Here is a 24888-nt window from a genome sequence, read left to right on the forward strand (position 1 = left end):
GGGAATTTTTTCATCTCTTTAATGACTTCTTGGGAGTAAATTTCCAGGAATAGAATTTCAGAGTTGGCATTTTTTATGCACATTTGTACTCATTGTCAGATTGTCCTCCAGTGAGGTTGTTCTAGTTTATGCTGCCGTTGGTGGAGTATAAGGGCAGGTAGGGAAGCAAGAGCAGGGCACCTGCTCTGGGCCAGGCTGGGTGCTCCCCATCCCACTCCTCCTCTGTGTGTACTCCCACCTAAGACACCCGCTTTACAGACTCTGTTCTGTCCTAAGTTTGGTCAATGACCTGAAGATATAAGTGAAGATCCAGATTTACACATTTAAATAGTGAGTAGGTGGGGAACAGGTTTGGATCCAAAAGGCAAAAACAGGGAGAATCTAACAAAAATGAAAGCTATGGGGAACAATTATAAGGTCCTGAACTTGGATATACAAATCATCTGCACAAGTAGAGCATGGGAAGTCGTGGCTTGGCCGCAGGGCCTGGGATGGAAACTCGGGAATGTGAGCGAGCAGCACAATGTGCCAGCAACAAGAAATGCCAGCATTACTGTGTGCCCAACACAGCACCACTGTTTCACATGGACATAATCCCTTCCATCATCACAGCAGCTTGTAAAATTGGGATGAAAAGACAGAAACAGAGAGGCTAGGTAACGTGGGCAGGGCATAGAGCCAGTACATGGAAGAGCCGAGACAAGAGCCTGGATCAGGCTGCCCTGGCCTCCAGAATCCTAGGAGAAGAGCTGGGTCTGTGTGGTCCAGGCTCCCGTGGAAGGAAGGGTTGGTTCTCCCAGGAAAAGGATTTGAGCCAGGTCCTCAAGGTGAGGAGAGGTTGGAGCTCATATACAGAGGGGAGTGGGCTGTGGGAGAAATAGCATTTACAGCTGCCTTTTAAGAGCATGGCCCATCTGGTCTGGGGAGAGGGCTATGAGTGAGGAAAGTTCATGGGGTGAGGCGAGTCCATCAAGGGCAAGCTCAATCCCCAAGTTTTTCATAGTAATTTGTTTCCTTTTTTATTGTTGTTACCATTTGTTTCATCACAATTTTAGAAGTAAATTCCTATAGCTTGTTATAGTTTAGTAGTTTTCCAAAAAGACAGGTGACCTAGCAGATACGGGTGATTTTTCTAGCTGTGCTATTTAGTTCTTTGGTTTATCTGTACGTCTTTTAACTGTTGAGGTGCATTATTTAACCTTGGGGTGATAAGATCAAACAAATGTGACCTTAGGTCAAAAATCCAGAACTCAGACAGTTTGTTGAAATCCAGACAAGAAAATATCCTTGGTAGCTTCAGAGAAAGCATTAGTGCTTCCTTAAGTCTGTTGATGTGACTTTAGTTTAAAAAATGGGTTTTTAAAGAATGAAATTTTGTCATTTGCAGCATCATGGATGGACTTTGAAGGTATTGTGCCAAGTGAAATAAGTCAGACAGAGAAAGACAAATACTGTATGATATCATTCATATGTGGAATCTAAAAAATACAACAAACTAGTGGATATGACAAAAGAGAAGCAGACACAGATATAGAGAACAAACTAGTAATTACCAGTGGGGAGAGGGAAGGAGGGAGGGGTGATACAGCAGTAGGGGCTTAAGAGGTACAAACTATTAGGTATAAAATAAGCTACAAGGATATATTGTACAACACGGGGAATATAGCAAATGTAGTAACTATAAATGGAGTATAACCTTTAAAAATTGTGAGTCACTGCATTGTACACCTATAACTTGTATAATATTATGTATCAACTATATTTCAATTTAAAAAATAAAAAAAATTAAAGAATGGGTTTTTAATAAATGTTTCCAGGGACTGGTGAGTAAGGAGCAATCCTTCAACAAAGGTGGCCTGATACATTAGAGCAAAGCCCATGTTTGTCACTTTTGACTGGTAAACTGAGGCAGCTCAACAGTTAGCACACTAGAATTGAAAGACCTTCATCACAGTCAGTCATGTATTGAATAGCTGTCTATTTATGGACTTCATGTACTTCAGTACAAATATATTTGTCGACTTTTATTTCTAAACCCAATATTATTCATTTTTAATTACTGTTGCTTTGTAATATGGCCTAATAGCTGATAGGATTCACCCTGGCTCACTGCTTCTTCAGCATGTGTTTTTTCCCTCCCTGCATGTTTATTTTTTTCAATTGAATTTCAGAATGATTTTGTCAGCTTCTGTGTTGAATTTCCATACCAGTCAAGAAGGACTAGATTCTGTGGTGGAAACAACCCCCAAATCTCAGTGGTTTAAAGACAGATGTATTTCTTCCTCACACTACAAATCTTATATGCCCCATCACCACCGTAACTCAAGGACCCAGGGCAAAGGGGCAGCCCCAGCTGGAGCGTTATCCACCTCAGAGTGGAAAGAGCGTGGCTCTTGAATCTTCTGCCTGGAAATGATCAAGGTCACAATTTATTGGTCAAAGCACCTTCCATGGTCAAAGCTAACTTCAGTCAGGCGGTGGAGGGGCATTCTTCCTAGGGAGGGAAAGTAGATTTTGGTGAATCACAATTTTTAATAGAAATTTTAATGTATAATATGGAAAAGTTTATTTTTTTTTCATTCCTGAATTAGTCTACTGCTTAGGTTTTCTTTTTTTTTTTTTTTTTGGTTTACAGTGTGTTATTAATTTCTGGTGTACAACCCTAGTGATTCAGTTATACTTCAGTTATACATACATGTGTACATATGTTCCTTTTCATATTCTTTTCATTAGAGGCTATTACAAGGTACTGAATATAGTTCCTTGTGCTATATAGTAGGACCTTGTTGTTTATCTATTTTATATATAGTAGTTAGTATCTGCAAATCCCAATTTATCTCTCCACTTTCCTTTCCCCCTCAGTAACCATAAGTTTGTTTTCTATGTCTCTGAGTCTCTTTCTGTTTTGTAAATAACTTCATTTGTGTCATTTTTTTAGATTCCCCATGTAAGTGATATCATATGGTATTTGTCTTTCTCTTTCTGGCTTACTTCACTTAGTATGACAAGCTCCAGGTCCAGCCATGTTGCTGCAGATTTTATTATTTTTTATGGTTGAGTAGCATATATATGCCACAACCTCTTTATCCAATCATCTGTCGATGGACATTCAGGTTGCTTCAATATTTAGCTATTGTAAACGGTGCTGTTATGAACACAGAGGTACATGTGTCTTTTTGAATTAGAGTTTCCTACAGATCTGTGCCCAAGAGTGGGATTGCTGGATCTTAGGCTAAGTCTATTTTTAGTTTTTAGTCTTTAAGGAATTTCCATACTGTTTTCCATAATAGCTGCACCAAACTACATTCCCATCAATAATATAGGAGGGTCCCCTTCTCCCCACACCCTCTCCAGTATTTATCGTTTGTGAACTTTTTAATGATGGCCATTCTGACTGGTGTGAAGTGATACCTCATTGTAGTTTTGATTTGCATTTCTCTGATAATTAGCGATACTGAGCATTTTTTCATGTGCCTATTGGCCATCTGTATGTCTTCATTGAAGAAATGTCTTTTTAGGTCTTCTGCCCATTTTTTGATTGAGTTGTTTGGGTTTTTTGTTGTTGTTGTTATTGAGTTGTATGAGCTGTTTCTATATTCTGGAAATAGTCAGTTGCATCGTTTGCAAATATTTTCTCCCATTCCATGGGTTATCTTTTTGTTTTGTTTATACTTTCCTTTGCTGTCCAAAAGCTTGTAAGTTTAATTAGGTCCCATTTGTTATTTTTTCTTTTATTTCTATTGTCTAGGTAGACTGCCCTAGGAGAACATTGCTAAGATTTATGTCAGATAATGTTTTGCCTATGTTTTCTTCTAGGAAAAGTTTATTAGTATAGTATTTTCTCATCCAGGAACATGGCACTTCCCTTCAAGTCTTCCCTTATTTTTCTGGTAAAGAACTTCTCATTCCCTTTGTGGAGGTCAGTGGTTATCAACATTAGAAATCCCCCTGGGAAATTCTAAAAGATACCAATGCTGGAGTCCGGCCCCCGGAGTGTAAGGTTCCCCGAGGGTTGAGAGCCATAGATGTAGGTCTTACACGTCCATTATTTCCTCTTCAGTTTTTCCTTTTAACTTTTTATTATAGAAATGTTCACAATATACAAAAGTAGAGAGAACAGTGAGATGAACCCAGAATCAACCTCCCTGCTAGTGCCTCGCGCCTGCTTAGCCCACAGGAGGTGTTCACTTCTTCTTAGAAGGACAGAGGTGAGGGATGTGGACGTAAGGTGATACTGTGCAGATTAGTGTATCTCAGACAGGTGTGTCTTATGGTTATGTGACCTGCCCTTGTGCAAACCGTGCTGCCCCTGGAGCAGATGGCAGGCCTTCCAGTCACTGTGGTACCCTTTTGGCCTTTTGAAACTGTGATCTTGACCAGAGGCAAACTAAAGAGGGCATCAGCGTGAAGCCTTCATTCTTCTTTTCCTGTTCTGCACCAGCTCAGAACTCTCTTTCTGAGAAAATTGTAAAAGACCTTTTCCCACTCATCAAACTAACTCCACTGTAAACCACAGAGGCGCTAATCCCTTGTTGTTGGGCGTCTTCGCTGATGGGATTAGAAACTGTTGAAAACAAATCTCTCTTGAACAGAAGAATTTCTAAATGGGATATTATACATTCTTGTGACTGAGAATCCTTCATGCTGCCTTTGAAAGATAAATTAAGGAAAATCCTGCATGACAGCAGTTACCACTTATCTCACACTAACAGTGCCAGGCACGCGCTGAGTGTCTCTCTTCCCTTGATCCTCCTGATGCCTCAGAGGTAGGTGTTGATTTCCCCACTTCCCGGGCTTAGGGAGGTTAAGTACCTTGCCTGGGGTCACACAACAAGTAACTGGCAGAACCAGCATTCAAACTGCGTGATTCTTAACCCCAACTCAGTACCACCTCCGCCATGGTGTTCATTTTCTATTTAGGATATTGCGAATTAGAATATAGGGGAGCAGGGAGACAGTCAAGCGTTTAAAAAGATCTGTCGCTGCTATGGTGGTAGTGGTCATTACTGTTTTTATTAGTAGGTATTGCTCACATAGCACTTGCTGTGTGCCAGGCACTGTTCTAAGTACTTTATTGGATGTATTAAATCAGTCACCCCCCACCCCTTTACAGATGAGGAAACTGAGGTTCAGCCAGGTTGAATAACTTGCTCCAGATGGCAAAGCTGATGAGTGGACGATCCAGGTTTCCAGCCCAAACAGTCAAGTCCTGGAGCCCAGGCTTTTGAACCACAGCCTCCATTGCCTTTCTGTGAAAGGGGCTGTGTCCTGCTGATACTTCTGAGGAGTCAGGAAATAGTTCCCAGTCGGATGCATTTTAGGTTTAAAGCAAAAGAGCAGCCAGGAGCTTCTCTGAGCCACAGAAATAGGCCTGGTGGGTTTGAGCTCTGGTTTTTGTTTATCTCACATCCTGCAGACATTCATGGGGCCAGATCCTGTGATGAGAATACAGGCTGGAGTCCAAGTCCCTGCTTTCTTGAAGCTCCCAGTCTAGTGAGGAACCGTTCACCATGGAAGAATCGGGGAAGCAGTCCCCATCAGTCTGCACTTACAGCTGGGCTTGTCCCAAAAGAATACTTACCAACAGGAACCTTTTTGAGGACAAGGACCAGATTTTCGCTTTCAATTTTTACATTATTTTTTGGTTAATTTCCTGCATCTAGTGCCTCACTTAGAGAGAAAAGAAAATGGTCTCAAATGATTTAAGTTACTTTTTCCTGTGAGTTAAAACAGTGAAGTGGGCTCTTCCCTTATTTTTAAACACTTGACTCTCTCACATTAGGCATCAAGCTGAGAATAGGGGCCTGAAATCATAGCATGATTGGCGGAGGAGCTCATTAGTGTCCAGCTGGGTTTAATACTGGAATTTTTGTTTTTCAAACTGTCTTTTGGAACCTCAGTGTAAGATCAGAAAACTTTGCATTGCTTAGATGGCAGCATTTCTGTTTTAGAAGGGAGGGAGGCCCTGTACCTGGGGCAACCATATAATTTAGCATCCCAACTGGGTCACTTCTGTGAGTGAATAACTGCATCAGAATAACAGACATACTCCAGGACTCTCTCAGGCAAACTAGGATGTCTGGTCACCCTGCCATCCAGCAGGCTGTAGAGATCACCCGTGATCCAAGACATCTTGCCATAAGGAGTTGAAAACAGTGATTTTTTTTTTAAGACAGTGATTTTTAAGGAACTTCTACTTTGTTTTTACTGCTCAATCTATCTAAAGATATGTGATTAGATCATGAACACAGATGTTTCTATAAGCTTGTCGTATCTACCACTTATGTGGGCTCCATTTCGAATCATATTCATTATTCCAGATGCCAGCCATGAACTGTGTTCCCTCTGTGATGGTCAAGTGTTATAATGGCAGAAGGACATGGTGGGAAGAGAGGAAGAGGAAATGGGTAAAGAGAGAGGAAGAGTTGGAAAGTGAATATAATGAATTTGCAGAAGCTCAAGCATCTTAGTAAAACATCTGGCAAGACCATCTACTGAGAATCACCAAGCACTGAGATGGTGCCCAGGGGCCCAGAGTTAAGGGGACATGTTGAGGAGTAATATTGAGAGGAACTGTAGAGAAGAAGCATTGACGTGTCTGCATTTTTGGGATGAGATCTGAATATTTAACCTTCAGCCAGAAGAGGGCAGTTTTTGGCATTTCTACACCTAGGGAAACAAAACCAAAAAAACTCATTTGTGAAAATCTTTGTTTCAGAGATAAGGGCAAGGCCAACTAATATGGTGGGCAGAGGGCTCTCACTTCTATTTCTAGAGCTGTTTTCTCCCTAAGTGACTCAGCTTTGCAATAGCTTGCCCACAGCTCTAAAAAATGACTCATCTTCACTATGAAAATGACAGGGGCTGCTAGGCTCCCAACTACCCGCCAGCGAGCCATGTTGCTAGCCTGACCAAATCACTCTCTTGGATTAAATTTAGTGGGAAAGATATTTAGGTACTTCTTTCCTGTCCCCTGCACAGTCACACTGGCCCATATTGTGTGCTTCCATTCCACATGATTCAGACTTCCTTCTTACCCAGCTAACATTGTTGGCACAGCCACCATGTGCCTAGCATGGATATAGAGATGACTCAAAGTCTCCATCCACAAGGAACACCACGTCTCTGTGTCCCTGTATTTGAACCTACTTAGTCATGTTAGTGCCATTTGGGGAGAAGTGGCTTTTGAAATAATAGTTTTCAGGCAGCCTTAGCCTTGTCTTTGTTTACGAGTGGGAGGTACAAGAAAAATGTCTTTCCTGTCCTCAGCAGTTTGCTTTTCCAAGATAGTCCTGTAGCACTCATCTCTCTAAGGCTAGGTTAGTGTCTCATATTTCATCTTTCCTTAAAAAGCTGCTGCAAGATTAGATACCTAAATCTTGTTACTGATGCTAATCCTGTAAAGATTAAATACTTAGAACCTCATTAAAATCCTCCTAATATTAAAAAACAGATCACTGTAGCTCTTAATAAAAGAGCCCAGGGAGGGGTTCCCAGACACTGAGGGCGTTTGGTAACTGACATCAGGTGGAGACCCCAGGAAGACCCAGAGTCTACCAGAAGGCTGATGCCAGAGCTGGGCAGAGACCACATTCTTGCCTTTTCCTTGCCTGATAGAGATGGCAGCTCTTCATAAAACACTCAATAGCTTGTCCAGGATTAGGCAGGGCTCACCTTTTATCCAGATCAGAAGTGCTTGGATTTAAATTGAGGCTCCCAAAGTGCCTACCCAATTAACTGTAATTGCTCCTCAGTAGTATAGCAAATCTGAAGTTACAAAATCCGAGGTTTTTTTTTTAATTGAACTGTAGTCGATTTACAATGTTGTGTTAATTTCTGGTATACAGCATAACAATTCACTTATACATATATATTCCTTTTCATATTCTTTTTTATTATAGGTGATTACAAGGTATGGAATATAGTTCCCTGTGCTGTACAGTAGGACTTTGTTGTTTATCAAAATCCGAGTTTTGTTACTGCCCCAGTGACATCTGAACATCTCTTCTAAGTCTCAAATAATCAGTCTCAAACCTGGATCAAGATAGATAGGACTAAAAGGATCCGGTGGTGAGAAAGTAAGACTTTTAACAATTAAACAATAAATCCCGGCAGTACAATTACTTACATAGATGTGGGATGCCAGGCAAAGGACGTGGGCTTTGGGGTTAGACATGGTCCAAAGCCTGGTCCTCCCTCTCACTCACTGTGTGAGGTTGGGGAAGTCATTTTGTCCCTTTAAATCTGCTTCCTCATCTGTGTTTAGGTTCCTAGCACAGGACCTGGAACATAGTGCATCTTTCCCATTCATTTAGGTGACAGTGATTGAGTACCTGCTAAGCGCCTGGCCCCACAGATACAGTGGTGAATCTAACAGAGGTTCATCCAATGTTAGAACAAAATATAAAGATATAAATGATTAGCCAAGGGATTAAAAAAACTAGGCAGTAAGAGGATGGTATAGCTCAGTGGTTGAGTGTGTACCTAGCATGCACAAGGTCCTGGGTTCAATCCCCAGTGCCTCCATTAAAAATAAATAAATAAAAACCTAATTACCTTCCCCCAAAATAAAAAATAAATAAATAGAAATCAGATAGAATCTCAAGGAAACAGTGGTAGTAACTTATTGAAAATAAGTCCCTCAGCACCATGTCTTATGCATGAATAATGTCCCCATCACAAGCTGCACAAGTCACTGCTCCAGCATGAGGGGTATGTTGGGTGTATTTAGCATAGTTAAAACTGGTCTAAGGAGATTTACACATCTTTTTAAGAAATTATTCTTTATTTTTACTAGATTTTTAAACCAGCTGGATTTTTTTATTGAAAAGTGAAAAATATATACAGTAAAAACATTCAAAAAGTGCAAACATCTATATACAGTGAGTCAAACTGTCTCCCTCCCACCCAAGCCCCTGGTTCTCCTCTCCAGAAAAGCAATACCTGCTACAGTTTTTCAGCAAATATTCAATCAGGTATGTGTGCGCATATAATCCCTTTAAAACCCAAGTACACACCGGAAATGTTGCCATCCCACTGCCCCGTCCCTGACTTTGTCCCTCAGTAAGGTGGCTCAGAGTTATTCCAAGTCAGCATATCCAACGCCACGTCATTCTTTTTCACAGAAATTTAACTAGTCCTCTACTGATGGAAATTTAGGTTGTTTCCAGTCCTTTGCTGCTACAAATAAAACTGTATTGAAAATTCTTGCACATATATCTTTGCACACATGTGCATATATCTTTTCACATATCTGCAGTATGAAGTCCCCCAAAGTGAAATTGCAGGACCAAAGGTTTGTCCTTTTAAAAGCATTAAGATGTTACCACATTGCCTTCTAAAGGCTATCCCAGTGCCTACTCCCTCATCAGTGGATGGACCAGTGAGCCTTTACTCATACCCTCCCCAGTGCTGTGTATTGCAAACTTGTTGATCTTTTCTAATATGGGCAGTGGAAAAGGACTGAGAACTGTTTTAATTTGCACTTATTTAACTATGAGTGACATACAGCATCTCTCCAAACTGCCCTTTTAAAAGACAAAAGAAACAGAAAATTGAGGATTTCACCTACCTTTCTTGTCAACTTGGACAGTGGTTCTCAAAGTGTGGTCACTGGACCAACACCACTTGGGCACTCGTTAGAAATGCAAATTCTCATCCCACCCAGACCTCCTGAATCAGAAACTCTAGAGGTGGGTCCCAGCAATCTGTGTCTTAATAAGCCCTCCATTTAAGCCTGACCCCTAGAGTTTTTGATTCAGTTGGTGGGGTGAGGCTGAAGAACTTGCATTTTCAACAGCTGCAGGTATTGCTAATGCTGCTGGCCTAGGGAGCGTGCTTTGAGAACCAATGAATCAATGCAGCTTTTCTGATGCACTCTACAAAAAAGATTACCAGAAAGCAATTGTATTTAGGGCTTTAACGTTGTTTTTGTTAGGAATTTGATGGACCCAGAAGAGGCGCCTGGTTGGGTTGAGCAGGGGCTTGCCCCCTGCGGAAACCTGGCTATGAGAAAATAGTTTGGAAAGGTGCTGCCAGGCTAACAGCCCTGCTTCAGAAGCTTGCAAAAGGCAGAGCAGTGCCCCCATGTGTGAAGGTTGCTTACTGCAAGTGGAAAGGGAAGTCTGTAAAGGGCTGGTCCAGAGACAGAGAGCATGCCTTTAAAAAATGCTTTCTCCTGTTGATCTGAGCCAGAGAGATCCTTGTTCCCTAGACGTGTGGTTCTCAGCCCTGGTTGCACCTTGGAATCACCTGAAAATCCTGTAAAAAGAACACCCATGCCCGAGTCCTACCCGCATATATTCTGACTTAATTAATTTGGGAAGAGCCCAGGCATTAATATTTGTTATTGTTTTGCAAGATCCCTAGGTAATTCTAATGTGCAATCAGATCAAAGAACACTACTTTGGAGAAAAATCTAGAAATCTAGATTGGCCTTTTCAAGTGTTAAGCTACAATTCCTTGCTTAAATGATTTTTTTAAATTGTGGTAAAATACATATAAGATTACCATCTCCATCATTTTTAAGTGTACGGTTCAGTAGTGTTAAGTACATTCACCTTGTTGTGCAGCCGATCTCCAGAACGCTGTTCATCTTGCATAATTAAAACTCAATATCCATTAAACAACAATTCCCCATTCCCCCTGCCTCTGACACCTGGCAACCACCATTCTACTTTCTGTCTCTATGAATTTGACAACTCTGGGTACTTCATATAAGTGGAACCATACAGTAGTTGTCTTTTTGTGTCTGGCTTATTTCACTTAGCATAATGGCCTCAGGGTTCATCCGTGTCATAATATGTGTCATAATTTCCTTCCTTTTTAAGCCTGAATAATATTCCATTATATACATGTACCACATTTTGTTTATCTATTCATCTGTTGTTGGACACTTGGGTTGCTTCCACCTTTGGCTATTGTGAATAAAGCTTCTATGAACATGGGTGGACTTAAATGATATTATTAAAAGAAAAAAGAATTAACAGACATAATAATAGTTAACATTGAATGCTCATTAGGCCCTGGCCTAAGCCTTTTACCTATGTCTCTTTACTCAGTCCTGCAAACAACTCTGGGAGGTGTTCACTTTTATTACCTCCATTTTACAGATGAGGAAACAGACCCAAAACGGTTTGGTAACTTGCCCAAGTTACTTTCCAAAGTTCCCTCAGGATAAAAATCATTTGGAGTGTTTGTTAAAAGTACCCATTGCCAGACTCCATCCTGTTCCGGCAGACTTTGAGCCTCCAGCAGGGAGCCCAGAGAGTACAGGATCTGCTTGTCATCATTGGGAAGTTGGGAGCATTTGGGGCCACTAAGTGGGCCTACCCTAGGCAGTGTGAACACAGAGATCTTCTACTTACCATGAGGCCGGACTACCTCATTAAGGCTGTGTTTTTAAGGCCACTTAATGGCCTAAGAGAGGTGAACAAATATCTCTAACAGGATTTGTGAATTTTTTATTTGTTGCGTGACTGAGTAGCTGTGATGTCAGCTGAGTGTGTTTGAAGATTGCTCTTTAATGTCACATCTCCCCATTTTAAACTGAGCATTCATTCCCTAGAGAGATAACATTTCTTCTATTGCTACCCTTTTAAAAAGGGAAGCTTGAATAAATGACCTAGGTAGGGACAAAAGTCTGGCATTTCAGATTACAAAGTTAAGAGTCAAGGTTCCCTCTGAACCAGCATTTGTTCCTTCAGGAGCCATTCAGAGGTTCACCAGGACCCATTCAGAGGCCATCAGAATCCACTCAAGGCATCAGCTATTTATTGAAGGCCTATTTATTGAAGGCCTGCAGGGTGCCCCAGACTCTGCTGGGTGCAGGAGGGAGAAATAAGAGACTGGATCTCTTACATCTCACTGGAGAGGGAGACATGCTCCCTTCTCAGAGTGATGCCTGAGTCTCTCCATGCTGTGAGGGGTCAGCTCTTGGCTCCTAGTTTTTCCCTTAGTCTGAAGCATCTTTTGCCACCTTTCGAGCCTCAGGAGCTCCCAACACTTTGAGATTGTGATCATCGGTCAGTCTGGGGGATCTTGTCTGGAAAGAGGCATGAGGGGGCCTTCAGGAGCATCAGGAATATTCTGCATCTTGCTCTGCACAGTGGCTACTTGGGTGTAAACGTGTAGCTTCATCAGTTGTGCACCTTCCTGAGTGTATGTTATACCTCATTAAAAAATAAAAATAAAAATGCAGTGTGCAGTTTTATGTGTATTGTTACACAGTGGCTCCAAGACACACATTGTTAAAAAAAAAAGGTGCTAAACAGTATGTTTGCTGCCATTGGTATTTTTAAAAAGAATATAAGAAAGAACCTTTTACCATATCTTTTAATTTGAATTTTGTGCCATGTGCATGAATAACCTACTCAAAAAAATGTTTTAATGCATATTCCTGGGCCTGGCCCCCATCTTACCACATAAGCTTCTTTAAGGGTAAAGGCCAGGGATGCCCATTTCTAACACCCTCTCCAGGTGATTCGATGTGCACTGTGGGTTGAGAACCCCTGCATGAGGTTGTGCTGGCCCAGCCTAGGCTGTATCCTACTGTGAGAGGAAGGTAGAAGCACAGGGGAACTTGTCCAGGCTCAGAAGTTCGTGTCCCCATGGTTTGCAGGTTAGGGGAGGAGCTGTTCAACTCTGTTAGGGATGGCCAAACCTCTGAACTGGATTGGATCTAAGTGGGAGGATGTGGGACAAGTCTGTTTTCATTCCTTTTTTTCAATGAACAAAATCTGGACTGTCATCCTGCTGGTCTTTCTTAAAGATGCTTCTTGGCAAAGTCCCTAACTTTCCCTGGTAGGTTTTATTTTGTCTCCCTGCAGAGTCAGGTTGGGCCTTAGAAAGATATGATGAATCCTTTCATATGTATGACCACTAAGCTCCTCCTCTTAGCAGAGCTGCTGAGACATAACACGACTTCACCAACCTCCCAAGGGGATACCGATTGACATCATCTCCCCTGGGCAAACTGGGTCCAAACACCCTCTCGTTCAGAAGTCTCCTCTGTGTGTTTCTGAATAGGTCTGCACCCTGTCCCTACGTCACCAAGAACCTTTTATCCTATTCCCACAGAGCATCTTGGCCATCCCTCTGGACTGAAGTTTGTCTTCCTTTCTTTTCCCCATGCTGACAAGACGGTCCTGTAAATAACAGCCACTTGGTACTTTTCTTAACACCGTGAATCACTGTGCACAGGGGTATAGCATCCTATTTTGTAGCCTAAGAAGCTAATCCCAAAGAGAATTGCTCTTGCTTTTGTTTACATCTGTGTGCGAACATATGTGCTCGTGCACACCCTGAATATCTGTTTTGATTTCCGTGAGTATCCAGATAGATTTCTCACAACCCACCTTTAAAAGAGCATTGCCCATGTGTTTGAGCCATGGTCCCTTTCCTCATGGGCACTGCTAATGCTGTGTTTCCTCTTATACGGAGGGGCATCTGGGAACATCTCTGCAGGTAGCCAGAAAGAAGTCTGGACGTACGTGTCTCTCTCTAAACACACACACACACCTATACAGTCATCCCTTAGTATCTTTAGGGCATTGGTTCCAGGACCCTGTGAATACCAAAATCCCCAGATGCCCAAGTCCCTTACATAAAATGGTGTAGTGTTTGCATATAACCTAAGCATATCCTCTTGTATTCTTTAAAACATCTCTAGATTATTTATAATACCTAATAAAATGAGAATACTATGTAACTAGTTGCTGGTGCATGGCAAAGTCAAGTTTTGCTTTTTGGAACTTCCTGGGATTTTTTTTTTCCTGGATATTTTCAACCTGTGTTTGGTTGACTCTGCAGATGTGGACCCAGTAGTTACAGAGGGCTGGTTGTATCCATAAATATTTCTCTCTCTCTCTTAATATCTTGACACCCACTTAGTAAACCTTCAACTCACATTTTCTCCAATTTTTGTTGCAGCTGAAATGATTGAGTGGTCTTCCCTCTCTGCCCACAGGCTGCACCTGGGAATTTGGAGCCATGGTAAACTACATCAAGAAGACATATCCCCTGACCCAGCTGGTGGTCGTGGGCTTTAGCCTGGGTGGTAACATCGTGTGTAAATACTTGGGGGAGACCCAGGCCAACCAAGAAAAGGTCCTGTGCTGCGTCAGCATGTGCCAGGGCTACAGCGCACTGAGGTGAGTGATTCTGGCTGTGTGTTCCCACGTCTCTCTGCCATCAGGTCCTCCAGGTAGCACTCATTTACTGAGATGCACAGTCACCAGACACTGGCCCATGGAGATGAGGGGAAATGCTGTGGCATACTGAGCAGAAGTTTCTGGGTCTTGGAGTCACCTCGTTTTACTTCCACACCATCCACTGGAGTTGTCCTACCAGTCCCCCTAAGCCGAGGATATGCAGATGTATTTGGGATCAGATCTGTAACTGAATAAGCCAAAGCTCCCCCTTAATAGCTACTGTTTCCCTTTGGAGTCTCTGTGAGATGATATAATCTGATCATACTCCAGCAGTTCTGTGGAACTGTGGGTTTATGAAAACACAGGAGACTTGGCAAACCAGCGTCTGAGAGCTGGGCCTTATGATCCCAGATTCCTTCTATTTACCAAAGAGTTGAGTCTCAGATGGCATCTGGAAGGGATCTGTGATTAAAAGGAAACCATTTAATCTGTGCCCTCACCTTCAAATTGTCATCTCTCTCAGGCATCCCAGAATCACACAAAAGAGATGCCCTACTGGGTAAAGGTTTACCTGTCCCCTCAGTCTCCTGCTGACAGAACCCTGCAGGATGAGTCCTAGGAGGGCATTATCCTCTGCTCTGAACCACCTCCACCAACATCAGTGTTTTCCTAGATCACTCCAGAGTCACCACATACACACACTCACACATACTCATCCACACATACTCATACACAACTCTCCAGGTTCTTCACATGCGTTCATATTTTTTTCTGTATTTACTCCTTATGATAATGTCTTTTGTATTACAAATGGGTATGACCAGTTATTAAAGATCTCTTGAAGAAATCCAGAATCATACAAAAAAGTGAAAAAAAAAACCTGACTCCCTGACTGATCCAGTCTAAAGTCAAGAAGCCCTTATTGTTAATAAATGAATCCTTCCTTTTTGCCTCACCTATTATTTCTCATGGTGTAGTTTAAGCCTATTTTGTCATTTTCTGATGGATAGAGGCTATTTCTAAAAATATCTATTACTGGAATTTGAAGTCAACACATCCAAAGGGCAAATGAAAGCTCAGAATTCAGCCTCTGCTTGAGCCTTAAAGCTGGCCAAAAAGGAGAATTTAAATGTACCCAAAAGTAGACATGAAACATATCCCTGCTGGAACCTTTCCTGAGTTCTGGGGCCAAGGCCTAGGTTCCAGTTTTCCTCACCTGCCCGATGGGGATGACAATAATAATAAATAGTACCTCCCTCACGGCACCATTGTGAGGCTCAAATGAGTGCAGGCATATGAACTACTTGGGACAGAGCCAGGCACGTAGAAAGTAAATCAGGAACTCTTCATTATCATCATTACTCACTGTAATGTGATAAGTAGGTCAGTGGATCACAAAGACCAATCTGGTGAACTGGTGACTGCCTCACTTCATTAAGAATCACCTGGAGAATCACATTAGAAATAAATTCACTTTCTTGGGCCTCACCCCTGGAGATCCTGAGTCATGAATCTGGGGCATGGGGCCAGGAATCTGCATTTGAACACATTTCACAAGTGACTCCTGAGATTTAGCCACGTTTAGTAGTTACTGGGCCCAGAGACCTCAGTGGTCTCTCCAGCTCTAGTATTGCAGGACTGAGTTCCCTCATCTTCCTGATGGGAACTCTCTCCTTCACTCCCTTCCGCACTCTGGTGAGCCAGGACATGCACCTTTATCTTGGCTTGACTAGAAATATTCAATTCATAGCCATTACGTCACCAGAGTTAACCAAAGTCCCATCCTTCCGGTGACTGGGATGATAGAGCGGTGAGCAAAGGTCCCCCCCAGGACCCAGGGAGCAGGGCCTGGCCGGAGGCCCTGCCTGCTCTCACCTGACAAGTGGTCCAGGTTTTGGCAAGCCTTCTAGCCTCTGTCCAATCGGGCTCACTGGAGTCCCTTCCTCAACCAAGTGCAGTGAAATTACTGTGAACACTGACTTTGTGTTTAGAGAGCACTGGATTTGATAAGCAGGAGGATGTAGGACCCATTTGTTTTCATTTTTTCCAACGCACAGAATCTTAAATAACAGCTTCCTTTCGTTTTGCTGCAGCAGCGCCATCTGCTGCTGGCCAGCGCATAGACCCACACGTCTGACAAACCAAGGTGTTCGAACTAAGGCAAAGGTTTAAAAGCTGGGAAACTAACCAGCAGCTGTGAGGTGCTGTACATTTTGCAGACATGGTCTACTTACTCCTCTTTAAGGCCTCAGAGCTCTTCGTACCCATAGTTACTTATTGTCGCATTAGGCTCCTGCAGAGGAAGGAGGCAACTTTATCCCCTAGAGCTCAGACAGCTAAGGCTCGGGCTAAGATCCCATGACCCTACGCACAGGAACGGGCAGCAGGTCAAAGCAACACCATCACCCTGTGTGTGCTGGAGCTGCTGGGGGCTCAGGTCCCCTCAACATTTTAATGAGTTCTACTCGCTGAAAGACAGTGCCTTACTTTCAACCAGTGTAACCTTTTCTTTTCCTGCCAAGGCTTGAGGGCGATGAGCCTTTTCAGCACGGGGATGATGGCAGCCATGCTTCCCTTACGCCAAGGTGGAGCAGGGAGGGCTCGCCTGCCTCTGCAGGGGCCACACAGGAGTTCATGCTTCTGGTAAATCTCTCCTAGTTGAGCCTACAGACCACTGGTCAGTGATCCATCCCCTCCCTCTGGCTTCTGGCCCCAGGCGTGCCCCTCCCCGCTAGCCACAGCCCCTCGTAGGCTCAGAAGCCAGCGCCCGCTTGCTGTAGTTAGTGAAGTAGCTGCTGTTAAACAAGCCCACGTTTGCCGACATGCCGCACCAGTGAAGGAAGGAGACAAGTGCCCCGAAACTGCATGGTATAGAGCTGACTTAACACGTTTCCTCAGCACAAACAGCTGCCGGCTAACCCTGGAAACATGTGTGGTCAGACTCAGCCTAACTCTCTGGTTTAATCAATCATTTGAAGCTGGGCCCAGTCCCCAAGAGGGTATAGAGAGGTTTTCTTTTGCCTGCATGCTTAGGCTGAACTAGCTGGAGGTAATGACCTCTCTGCAGGTTGGCCCTGCCTCTGGAGGACAACCAGTTGCCAGCCTGGAGCCGCCTTCTGCCTTAGTCTCTTGGGTCCAGAGGTGCCACCATCTTCCTCCCAGAGGCCACGCTGTTTCAAGGCTGGTCCTGGTGTGGCCTCCACTGCAGCAGGACTCTTCTTGTAGGGCCAAGTTAGAAGTAGCCCACGTGTCCACCAATTTGGTGGAAAACAAAGCTGCTTTTATTTTTTTTAATTAAGAAAAATCTATAAAATGACAGACTGTGTATATTAAAAGTAGTGGAGAAGGCAACTATGTAAAACTCTGTAGGGAGAAGGAAATGGGGAGTTGTCATTTAATGGGTGTAGAGTTTCATATTTTCAAGATGAAAAAGTTCTGGCAATCTGTTATACAACAGTGTGAACGCACTTAACACATATGAACTATACACTTAAAAAGGTTTAAGATGATCAATTTTTGATATGTGTTTATTACCACGGGTTTTTTTAAAAAAATTTTAATGATTGCATATGGGTAAATCCTGGAAGGGAATCCCTTCCCTCCCCAAATAAAAATAATTGTTACATTGTTGTGGGAAAATATTTAATGTACTTTGAGATTTCATTAGCATATTATTTTCAAGGTATTTTTTACTATTGCCTCAGACCATACTTAATAAATTCACCACCAATCTTAATTTGCAGGGCCCCTGCCTTCTTTGCTTTTTTTTTTTTTTTTTTGAATATTAGAGTCATGCTTGCCCATCCCAGCTGTAGAGAACCTCTCTCTCTCGTTCTCATCCTCCATATTTTCTCAAAGACCACAGGAGAGCTGTTCAGTATTCTCAGTCTCTCAGCACTCTGAGATGTAATTTATATGAGCCAGGAGATTTGAATTCCTTTGGGTGTTAGATGCATTCTTTCCCACGTTCATTCTCTTCTGACTTTAATTCCTTTTAATCGGTGCTTTGTTCACTCATTTTGCAAGGTGTGAGTTGGAAAGTTGAGCTTTCTCTAAGCAGCACCCCGGTAGCATAAAGTGGTTGGCTGGCTCAGCCATTTCTTGCCTAATTGACTGCTCTGAGTGTAATTGTAGACCCCTGTTTTGTTTGGACCCTCTTCTAAGTGATTTAAAAATCCATCTCCTTGCACAACACCTTTTAAAATTCTTTTAACTGTGCAGAGAGAAATCTCTCACCAGCAGATGGCCGGGAAACCAGTATGGATAATATCTTATCATTTAATGTTACATCAATTAGAAATAAAGGCATTTTAAAGGAACTTTGTTTTGATATAGATAGGTAAGTAGATCGATGGATAAAATTCTTTAAAAGTCCATACACGTTAGTATGGAATAAGACTCCCAGAGAAGCCGTACTTGGGGTACTCTCCTCTTCTCATTTGTGATCTCAATGACAGAAACACTTTTTGAGGACTTTCAGGGCGCATCATCCCTTTTGGAGTCATCCTGGTTCTTGCTGAGTCTATGAAACCTGCCAACAAAGTTCACTCTGGATTATACAAAGGTTTCCTTCCTGTGATTATGACCTGGCTGCGTTCTCCCCAGTTCCATGCGTCTCTCAGCTGGTCTCTCCTGGTGGACTAGTATCTGGCTCAGCCTGGGGAGCACTTCCTGCCATCCCTTCTCTCTTCTGGAGAACATAGCTGTCCACAGGGAGGTCAAGAACTTGAAAGTTCTCCTGCGTGGCCATGTAAAGGATTCATTCAGTGTCTGCAGAGCTGGAGTCCCCTGGATTTGGTGCCCATTTTGTGGTTTGCATCAAAAAATGAAAATTCATTTCTTCCATCTGACCTGGCAGATCTCACCCAAACATTTGCCATATGTTTTTCCATCTTGGTCTGTGTTTTCTTGTCATATAGCACTTTGCTCCTTCTCTTTCTGAAAGTTTACCCTACTTTGAATAGCTGCACAGTGTCCATCACAGGATTCTTTCCAGTCCTGGTCCCATCTTAGCAAGTCTCACTGATACCTCTGAAATCTTACAGACTCCTGAGTTAAGTTCACCTGTGTGTGCTCTTCCCATTGGCATGTCAGTATCTGAGACTATAAATGTCATCTTTCCCTCCCCTTTCTTTCCCATTTGCTCTCATGACACTGCTACTCTCATCAGCCTGTCATACCTGAAGTCTGTCCACCATGGTACCCTATGTCACAGTCTCATCTGAGTGTTCTCCCCCTGCCTCCACCATAATTCTCTTTAAACCTTCTTGATTGAGTCATCTGGTTCCCAGGTGGACATTCTCTCCATCCTCATGAGTTTCATGCCCAGAAGCCTGCCTATCCCTCGAGTGTCTTCAGCCAAGGCCAGAATTCAGACCCATTCTTAACATTACCAGTTGGCCAGCTCCCCACTCACCACAACCACCCATCTACGGAATTCATCCACCATTAACAGAAGCTGTGAAAGGACCCCGGGGACACCAGGGTGGCCTGTGGCAGGCCTGGGATAGAACTATAGGTACCTCAGTCATAGAGCAATCTAGGTGTGAAAATTCCTCTAGTTCAACCTCCTGACTTGGCAGATAAGGAAACTGAGGCTTGGAGAGATGAAGTGGCTTCTACAGTTTAGTGAACTACCCATTGGGGTTAGGCAGGCCCTAGTTCAAGTCTCTGCTCTAACTCTTGCCAACCAGGTAGCCTGGACATCTTGCTAGACGTTCATCCCATTGCCAGCCCCAAGCCATGGCATGGGCTCATTTGCCTCTCTAGCCTGATTCTGTCTCCTGCCTCCTCTCACTACAAAAGCAGGGCAGATAAATTGGAGTTTGGCTTCGATGAGAGCTGCCTGAGTGAGGCTCTTGATGGAGCCGTATGTATAGTGGTTCCCGATGATCTGCTGGTCTTTTGCCTTCCCTGAAATGGTTGTTGAGGCTCACAGTTAACAGTTAAAACTGACTTTGATCTTAATTTTCAGTAGCTTATAGTCCAAAAGATTTTCTATTTTTCATCTTTTTTCTCCTCTTTCTTCTTCATCATTATGGAATGTTTTAGACACATACGAAATAAAAGAACTAGGATATTGAACCCTGTGTACCCATCACCAGCTTCAACCATGCTTAACTCTTGGCCACTCTTATTTCTTCTACACCCCGTCCACTCACCACTCCCTGGTAAACTGTATTATTTTAAAGCAAATCCTAGACATATCATTTCATCTGTAAATATTTCACTATGTAGCAGTAAAAGACTCAGGTCTTTTTCTTAAACATAATCACAATACTATGATTACACCAAAAATTAATAGTAATTCCTAATATCATCCCATTTCTAGTCAGTGTTCAGATTTCCTTGATCGCCTCATGGAAGTTTTTTAATAGGTGGTTTGTTTGAATCGGGATCTGCAAATGTCCACACATTACCTTTATTGATTTGTCTCTTAAGTTTCTTTTAGTCAGTAGGTTCCCCTGTCTTTTATTTCTTTTCCATCTGGTGGTGGTGGTGGTACTGAAGAAGTTAGGTCTTTTTTAAAATATATGAAATGAATATTTTTTAAATAATACATTGATCTTTGTTATGTTTTATTAAGCCACTATAAAATTAAGTTTAAGTTTCAGTCCCTTAATTTTATACCCCAAGGTGGTAAAAGACATCCCTTAAATATAATGAATGATAAACCAAAGATATGAGGAATCAATGGTAGCCAGCATTGGTTGGGTGAAACATGGGTCCCAGCTTCCTTATCCCAGTTCCTCCCTAAGCCCTGGGCCCCTGTGATTCCCCAGAGCCTTTCAGTGAGTGATACTTCTAGGATTATTTAGTCAAGAAATCTGCAGCACTGAAGCATCTTCTCTTGGCTTCAGTTTACCATCAGTGTCTCCTCCCTTCTCTGCCTCTGCAGTCCCGCTAATATGAAGGAGATCCTGACAAGAGCTTTCAGGAAGTCAGCAAAGGGAGAAATGGATGAGGGCAAGAGAAAGCTAGGATTTGGGGGTTATTGGCTCTCTGAGGAAGTGGCAGCTTGGGTCCTAGGTCAGAGGAGAGGGAGCTGTCCAGGCAGCAGGCTATGGTTCACGGGTTGAGTGACCCCACGTCCCTCCTTCCTCAGACCAAAAGGCAAGTGTCCACAGTCCTGCCTTAGCTGGGGCCCTGCCCATGGTGATCCAACCTGTCCTTCCTGGTCCCGCAGTGTTTGGGAGCCCTCCACCCGCCGAGCATTTATAAAATGGCCTTTAACCTTTGAAGGCAGCATTAATCTTCACTGTGAGCTTTGGCCCATGTTTTGTGGGCATGTCACAGACCATTAAATCCACAAACCCTTTCCCTTTTAACTTTCCACCAGCTTTTATTTTTTAACCGTGATATTATGGGAAATGTTTGCTATTCCAAAATTGAAGTGTGGCATCTTTGAGGAAATTACTTTTATAAATAACTCCCTGGATTTTTTTTTTTTTTTAATACCTACGAACCACCCTCCCTCTCTCAAGAGTCCCCTCTCTGCCATCTGGGAAATGAAACCAATGGATTCTGTGTGAGAATAGTGACACCCAGATTTGTGCCCAGGGTGTAATCAGGCCTCAAGACTCAGAAATCTGCCAAATGAAGGTTAGCATGGACTCCATGACAGCTGTGTTTGGGTTCACACCCAAGGGAAGAAAGCATTGAGCAGGGAGGTCTGAGCGGCAGCCCAGGAATTACCACATCAGTGTTTGTTCACCTGACACATGGGCAGGGGTATCTGGTCGCAGAGGCGTGTAGAAGAGGCTGGCCGTGCTGTCTGCTCCCGCCGCACAAGGTGGTGGTGGCCGAACGTGGGCGCCAGAGCCAGGTTGGACTCAGCTGGACTTGACTGTTCTGGTGTGACCCAGGGCAGCTCTGTCCCTTGACCTCTGAGTCCATGGTCTCCTGATCTGGAAGTGGGACTGTTACCTGCCTAGTGACCCCCACTTCAGTAGGCCTCGCTGTGCCAGCTACACACACTAGCTCTAGAGGCCATAAGACTCATGGCCCCAGCAGCCATGCCTGGAAGGGGTCGATGGCCTCACTACTTCTTCCATTCTTGCCCCTTAAATGTTAAAGGCTAATCAAAAGAAAGCTCAAATTATATGATTTTCCTTTGCCATGCAAATGGCAACAAAAGAAGTGTTTTTTTCCTTTCCAATTTTTAAAATTTTATTGAATGAAAGATTGTTTAAGTTCTATAATGCTTTATGGGGGCGGGTATAGCTCAGTGGTAGACCTCCATTGAAAAATAAATAAATAAACCTAATTACTGCCCCCCAAAAAAACAAAAGGAATTCAGCAGTATAGTGCTTTACAATTTTCAAAAGTTTCACGTACATGATTTCATATAATCCCATAATAACCCTTTTTCTCCCCTCTACCCCTATATTGCCCCTCCCCCTTCTCTCTCCCCACTGGTCACCACTGGCTTGTTCTGAGTCTGCTTCTTTTTCATTTTCACTAGTTTGTTGTATTTTTTAGATTCCACATATAAGTGATAAAAAAGAAATGTTTTTAGGTTTTTCCCTACACAGTCCTTCTCCGCACCCACCTTCCCCTTACACTCGCCTGTTGTTAAGCCAGGAACACTTGCTTCCAGGGTAGGAAGCTGAGTAGGGAATGTGCTCAAATGACAGTTGAAGCAGACTTTGGTACTGGCAGGTCCTATGACAACGAGAAGCCCAGGTGATGAAAGAGGGAGTCGGCAGGGTTACCAACCAAGCCTGTGGCCCCAGAGAGCTTTCTGGCCAGGGCCTCACATTCAGCGACGCTGTTACAGCGTTTCTGCACATAGTTTGAGGACCACACGTTGAAGCCCACGTTCCAGCGTAGGGAGCCGGCCTCCCCAGCGGCGAGAGCCTTGCCTCCCGCCTGCACAGCCACGTCCTCCCCTGGACGCAGTCGCTCTCACTCTGGCTTGTGGTTCTTCCAGGGCCCAGGAAACCTTCATGCAGTGGGACCAGTGCCGGCGCTTCTACAACTTCCTCATGGCAGACAACATGAAGAAGATCATCCTCTCCCACAGGTGTGTGCCTTCCCTCCTCCCCTGGGAGACCCACAGGGCCTTTCTGAGCTTATTTCAGAGTCACTAAAAGACAAAGCTCCTGTTTGTCCAGAAAAAAAAAAAAAAAAAAAGTCAGGGATCGAACAGACTCTCAGCTGACTGCTTTGTGACTTGGTTAGAAACAAACTTGTCCTAAGCTACCAAGTTCACCAAATCGCTCTCTGCTTCCATAATTTTCAAATACTCCAGAAGGAAAGAGAAACCGGTTCTACTCCATTCTTTCCCAAATGAGGGCAGTCCTGAGGGTGGCTCATCATTGTTTAGGAAGCTTTCTTTTTAGGGTGCTTTTGAGCTTGGGGATCCAGAATCATTCTCTGCTGGCCCCTGGGGTTCTGACCAAGCAGCATTGTGGCAGGATTCCAGCCACTGGTGCAAAGCATAGAATCTGTGTATCCACCATACTCTTCCTGCCTGTCTCCTGCTCAGAATCCTTTGGTGGGTTAGCCCCTGACAAGTGCCTAGAGCAGCGCCTGGTCTGCAGTAGCGCTCAAGAAATACCAGTGATGATTTCATCATTGTGGTTATTGTTTGTGATATCATCTCTTTCCCCACACCTCCCTCCCCTTCCAGCTGGACTGGGCCTCTCAGAGGCCCACATGCCCTCTGGTCTCTCCCACACCACTTCTGCCCTTTCTGAGAATGTCCTTCCCATCATCTCTGCTGGTCCAAACCCAGTGCATCCTTTTAGGTTCCTCTCAGGTGTCTGCCTCCGTGAAGCCAGCTCCTCCTCCCCCAAGTTGTTTTTCTGCCGCCTCCCCAGTGTGAATCCTGTGTCTTGAACTAAACTGGAAAGCACTGGAAGGCTTGATGTTTTGATTTCCCCAGAGCCTGGTACATAAGGGGCACTCAAAAAGTACAATTTTACAGGGGTTTTGACACCATCCTAGGAAAAGCAATCTAACTGAATGGTCAGTTTCTTACTCCTTTTTTTTTTCAGTGGTTAAAAGAAAATTTGGTACTAGGTGGCCAGCTGCACAGGAAGACTGGGCTTCCTGTGGGTGGGGTTCACATGGCGCCCAGGCAAGGCTGGCACTCACAGGCCTCTCAGGCTGCCAGGCTGCGGGGAACGTCCCTAGACCTCGTGTTGGGTGGGTGGAGGACACAGGCTGGCTGAGTTTCCACTGAGCTCATGGTGTTTGAGCATCAATTGTGTGCTGGGCCCTAAGCTGGGTGTGCCTCAGCTGAGGTTGGATGGGTCCAGGGATTTGCTGAGGTTCCAGAATGGGTAAAACCAGGCCATCAGACACCAAGTCCAAGTCCTCTGTATTTCCACACCTCTGGAATGGAAAGTGGACTTCTCGCAGGGAACATTTGTTTTGCTACAGGGCCCAGTCTTGCCATTGATTAATTAGTCCAGAAGGTCCATCGTGTAATTCTTAACAAAATGAGAGAGTCCTTTGGATGTACTCTAAGTATATTTACATTTCTTAAATATACCATGGAAAACCAAATGTCTAATAGAAAACAGACTTATGGTTACTAGCGGGGAGGGAGGGAGAGATAAACTGGGAGTTCAGGATTTGCAGAAACCAACTACTACATATAAAATAAACAACAAGGTCCTACTATATAGCACAGAGAACTATATTCAATGCAAAAGAATATGAAGAGGAATATATATATGTATAACTGAATCACTGTGCAGTATACCAGAAATTAACACAACATTGTAAA

General features: G+C 43.5%; 1 protein-coding gene across 1 annotated transcript in view; it reads left to right on the forward strand.

Moving 5' to 3' along the window:
• Positions 1–24888, forward strand: part of ABHD2 (abhydrolase domain containing 2, acylglycerol lipase) — an 89805-nt gene that overhangs the window by 52042 nt on the left and 12875 nt on the right. The window contains exons 6-7 of the mRNA XM_010986734.2: positions 13967–14150; positions 23083–23175. Coding sequence (XP_010985036.1) covers positions 13967–14150; positions 23083–23175 — 277 coding nt within the window. The remainder of the gene's footprint in view (positions 1–13966; positions 14151–23082; positions 23176–24888) is intronic.

The sequence above is a fragment of the Camelus dromedarius genome, chromosome 29, assembly GCF_036321535.1.
Source record: "Camelus dromedarius isolate mCamDro1 chromosome 29, mCamDro1.pat, whole genome shotgun sequence".
Lineage (NCBI taxonomy): Eukaryota > Metazoa > Chordata > Mammalia > Artiodactyla > Camelidae > Camelus > Camelus dromedarius.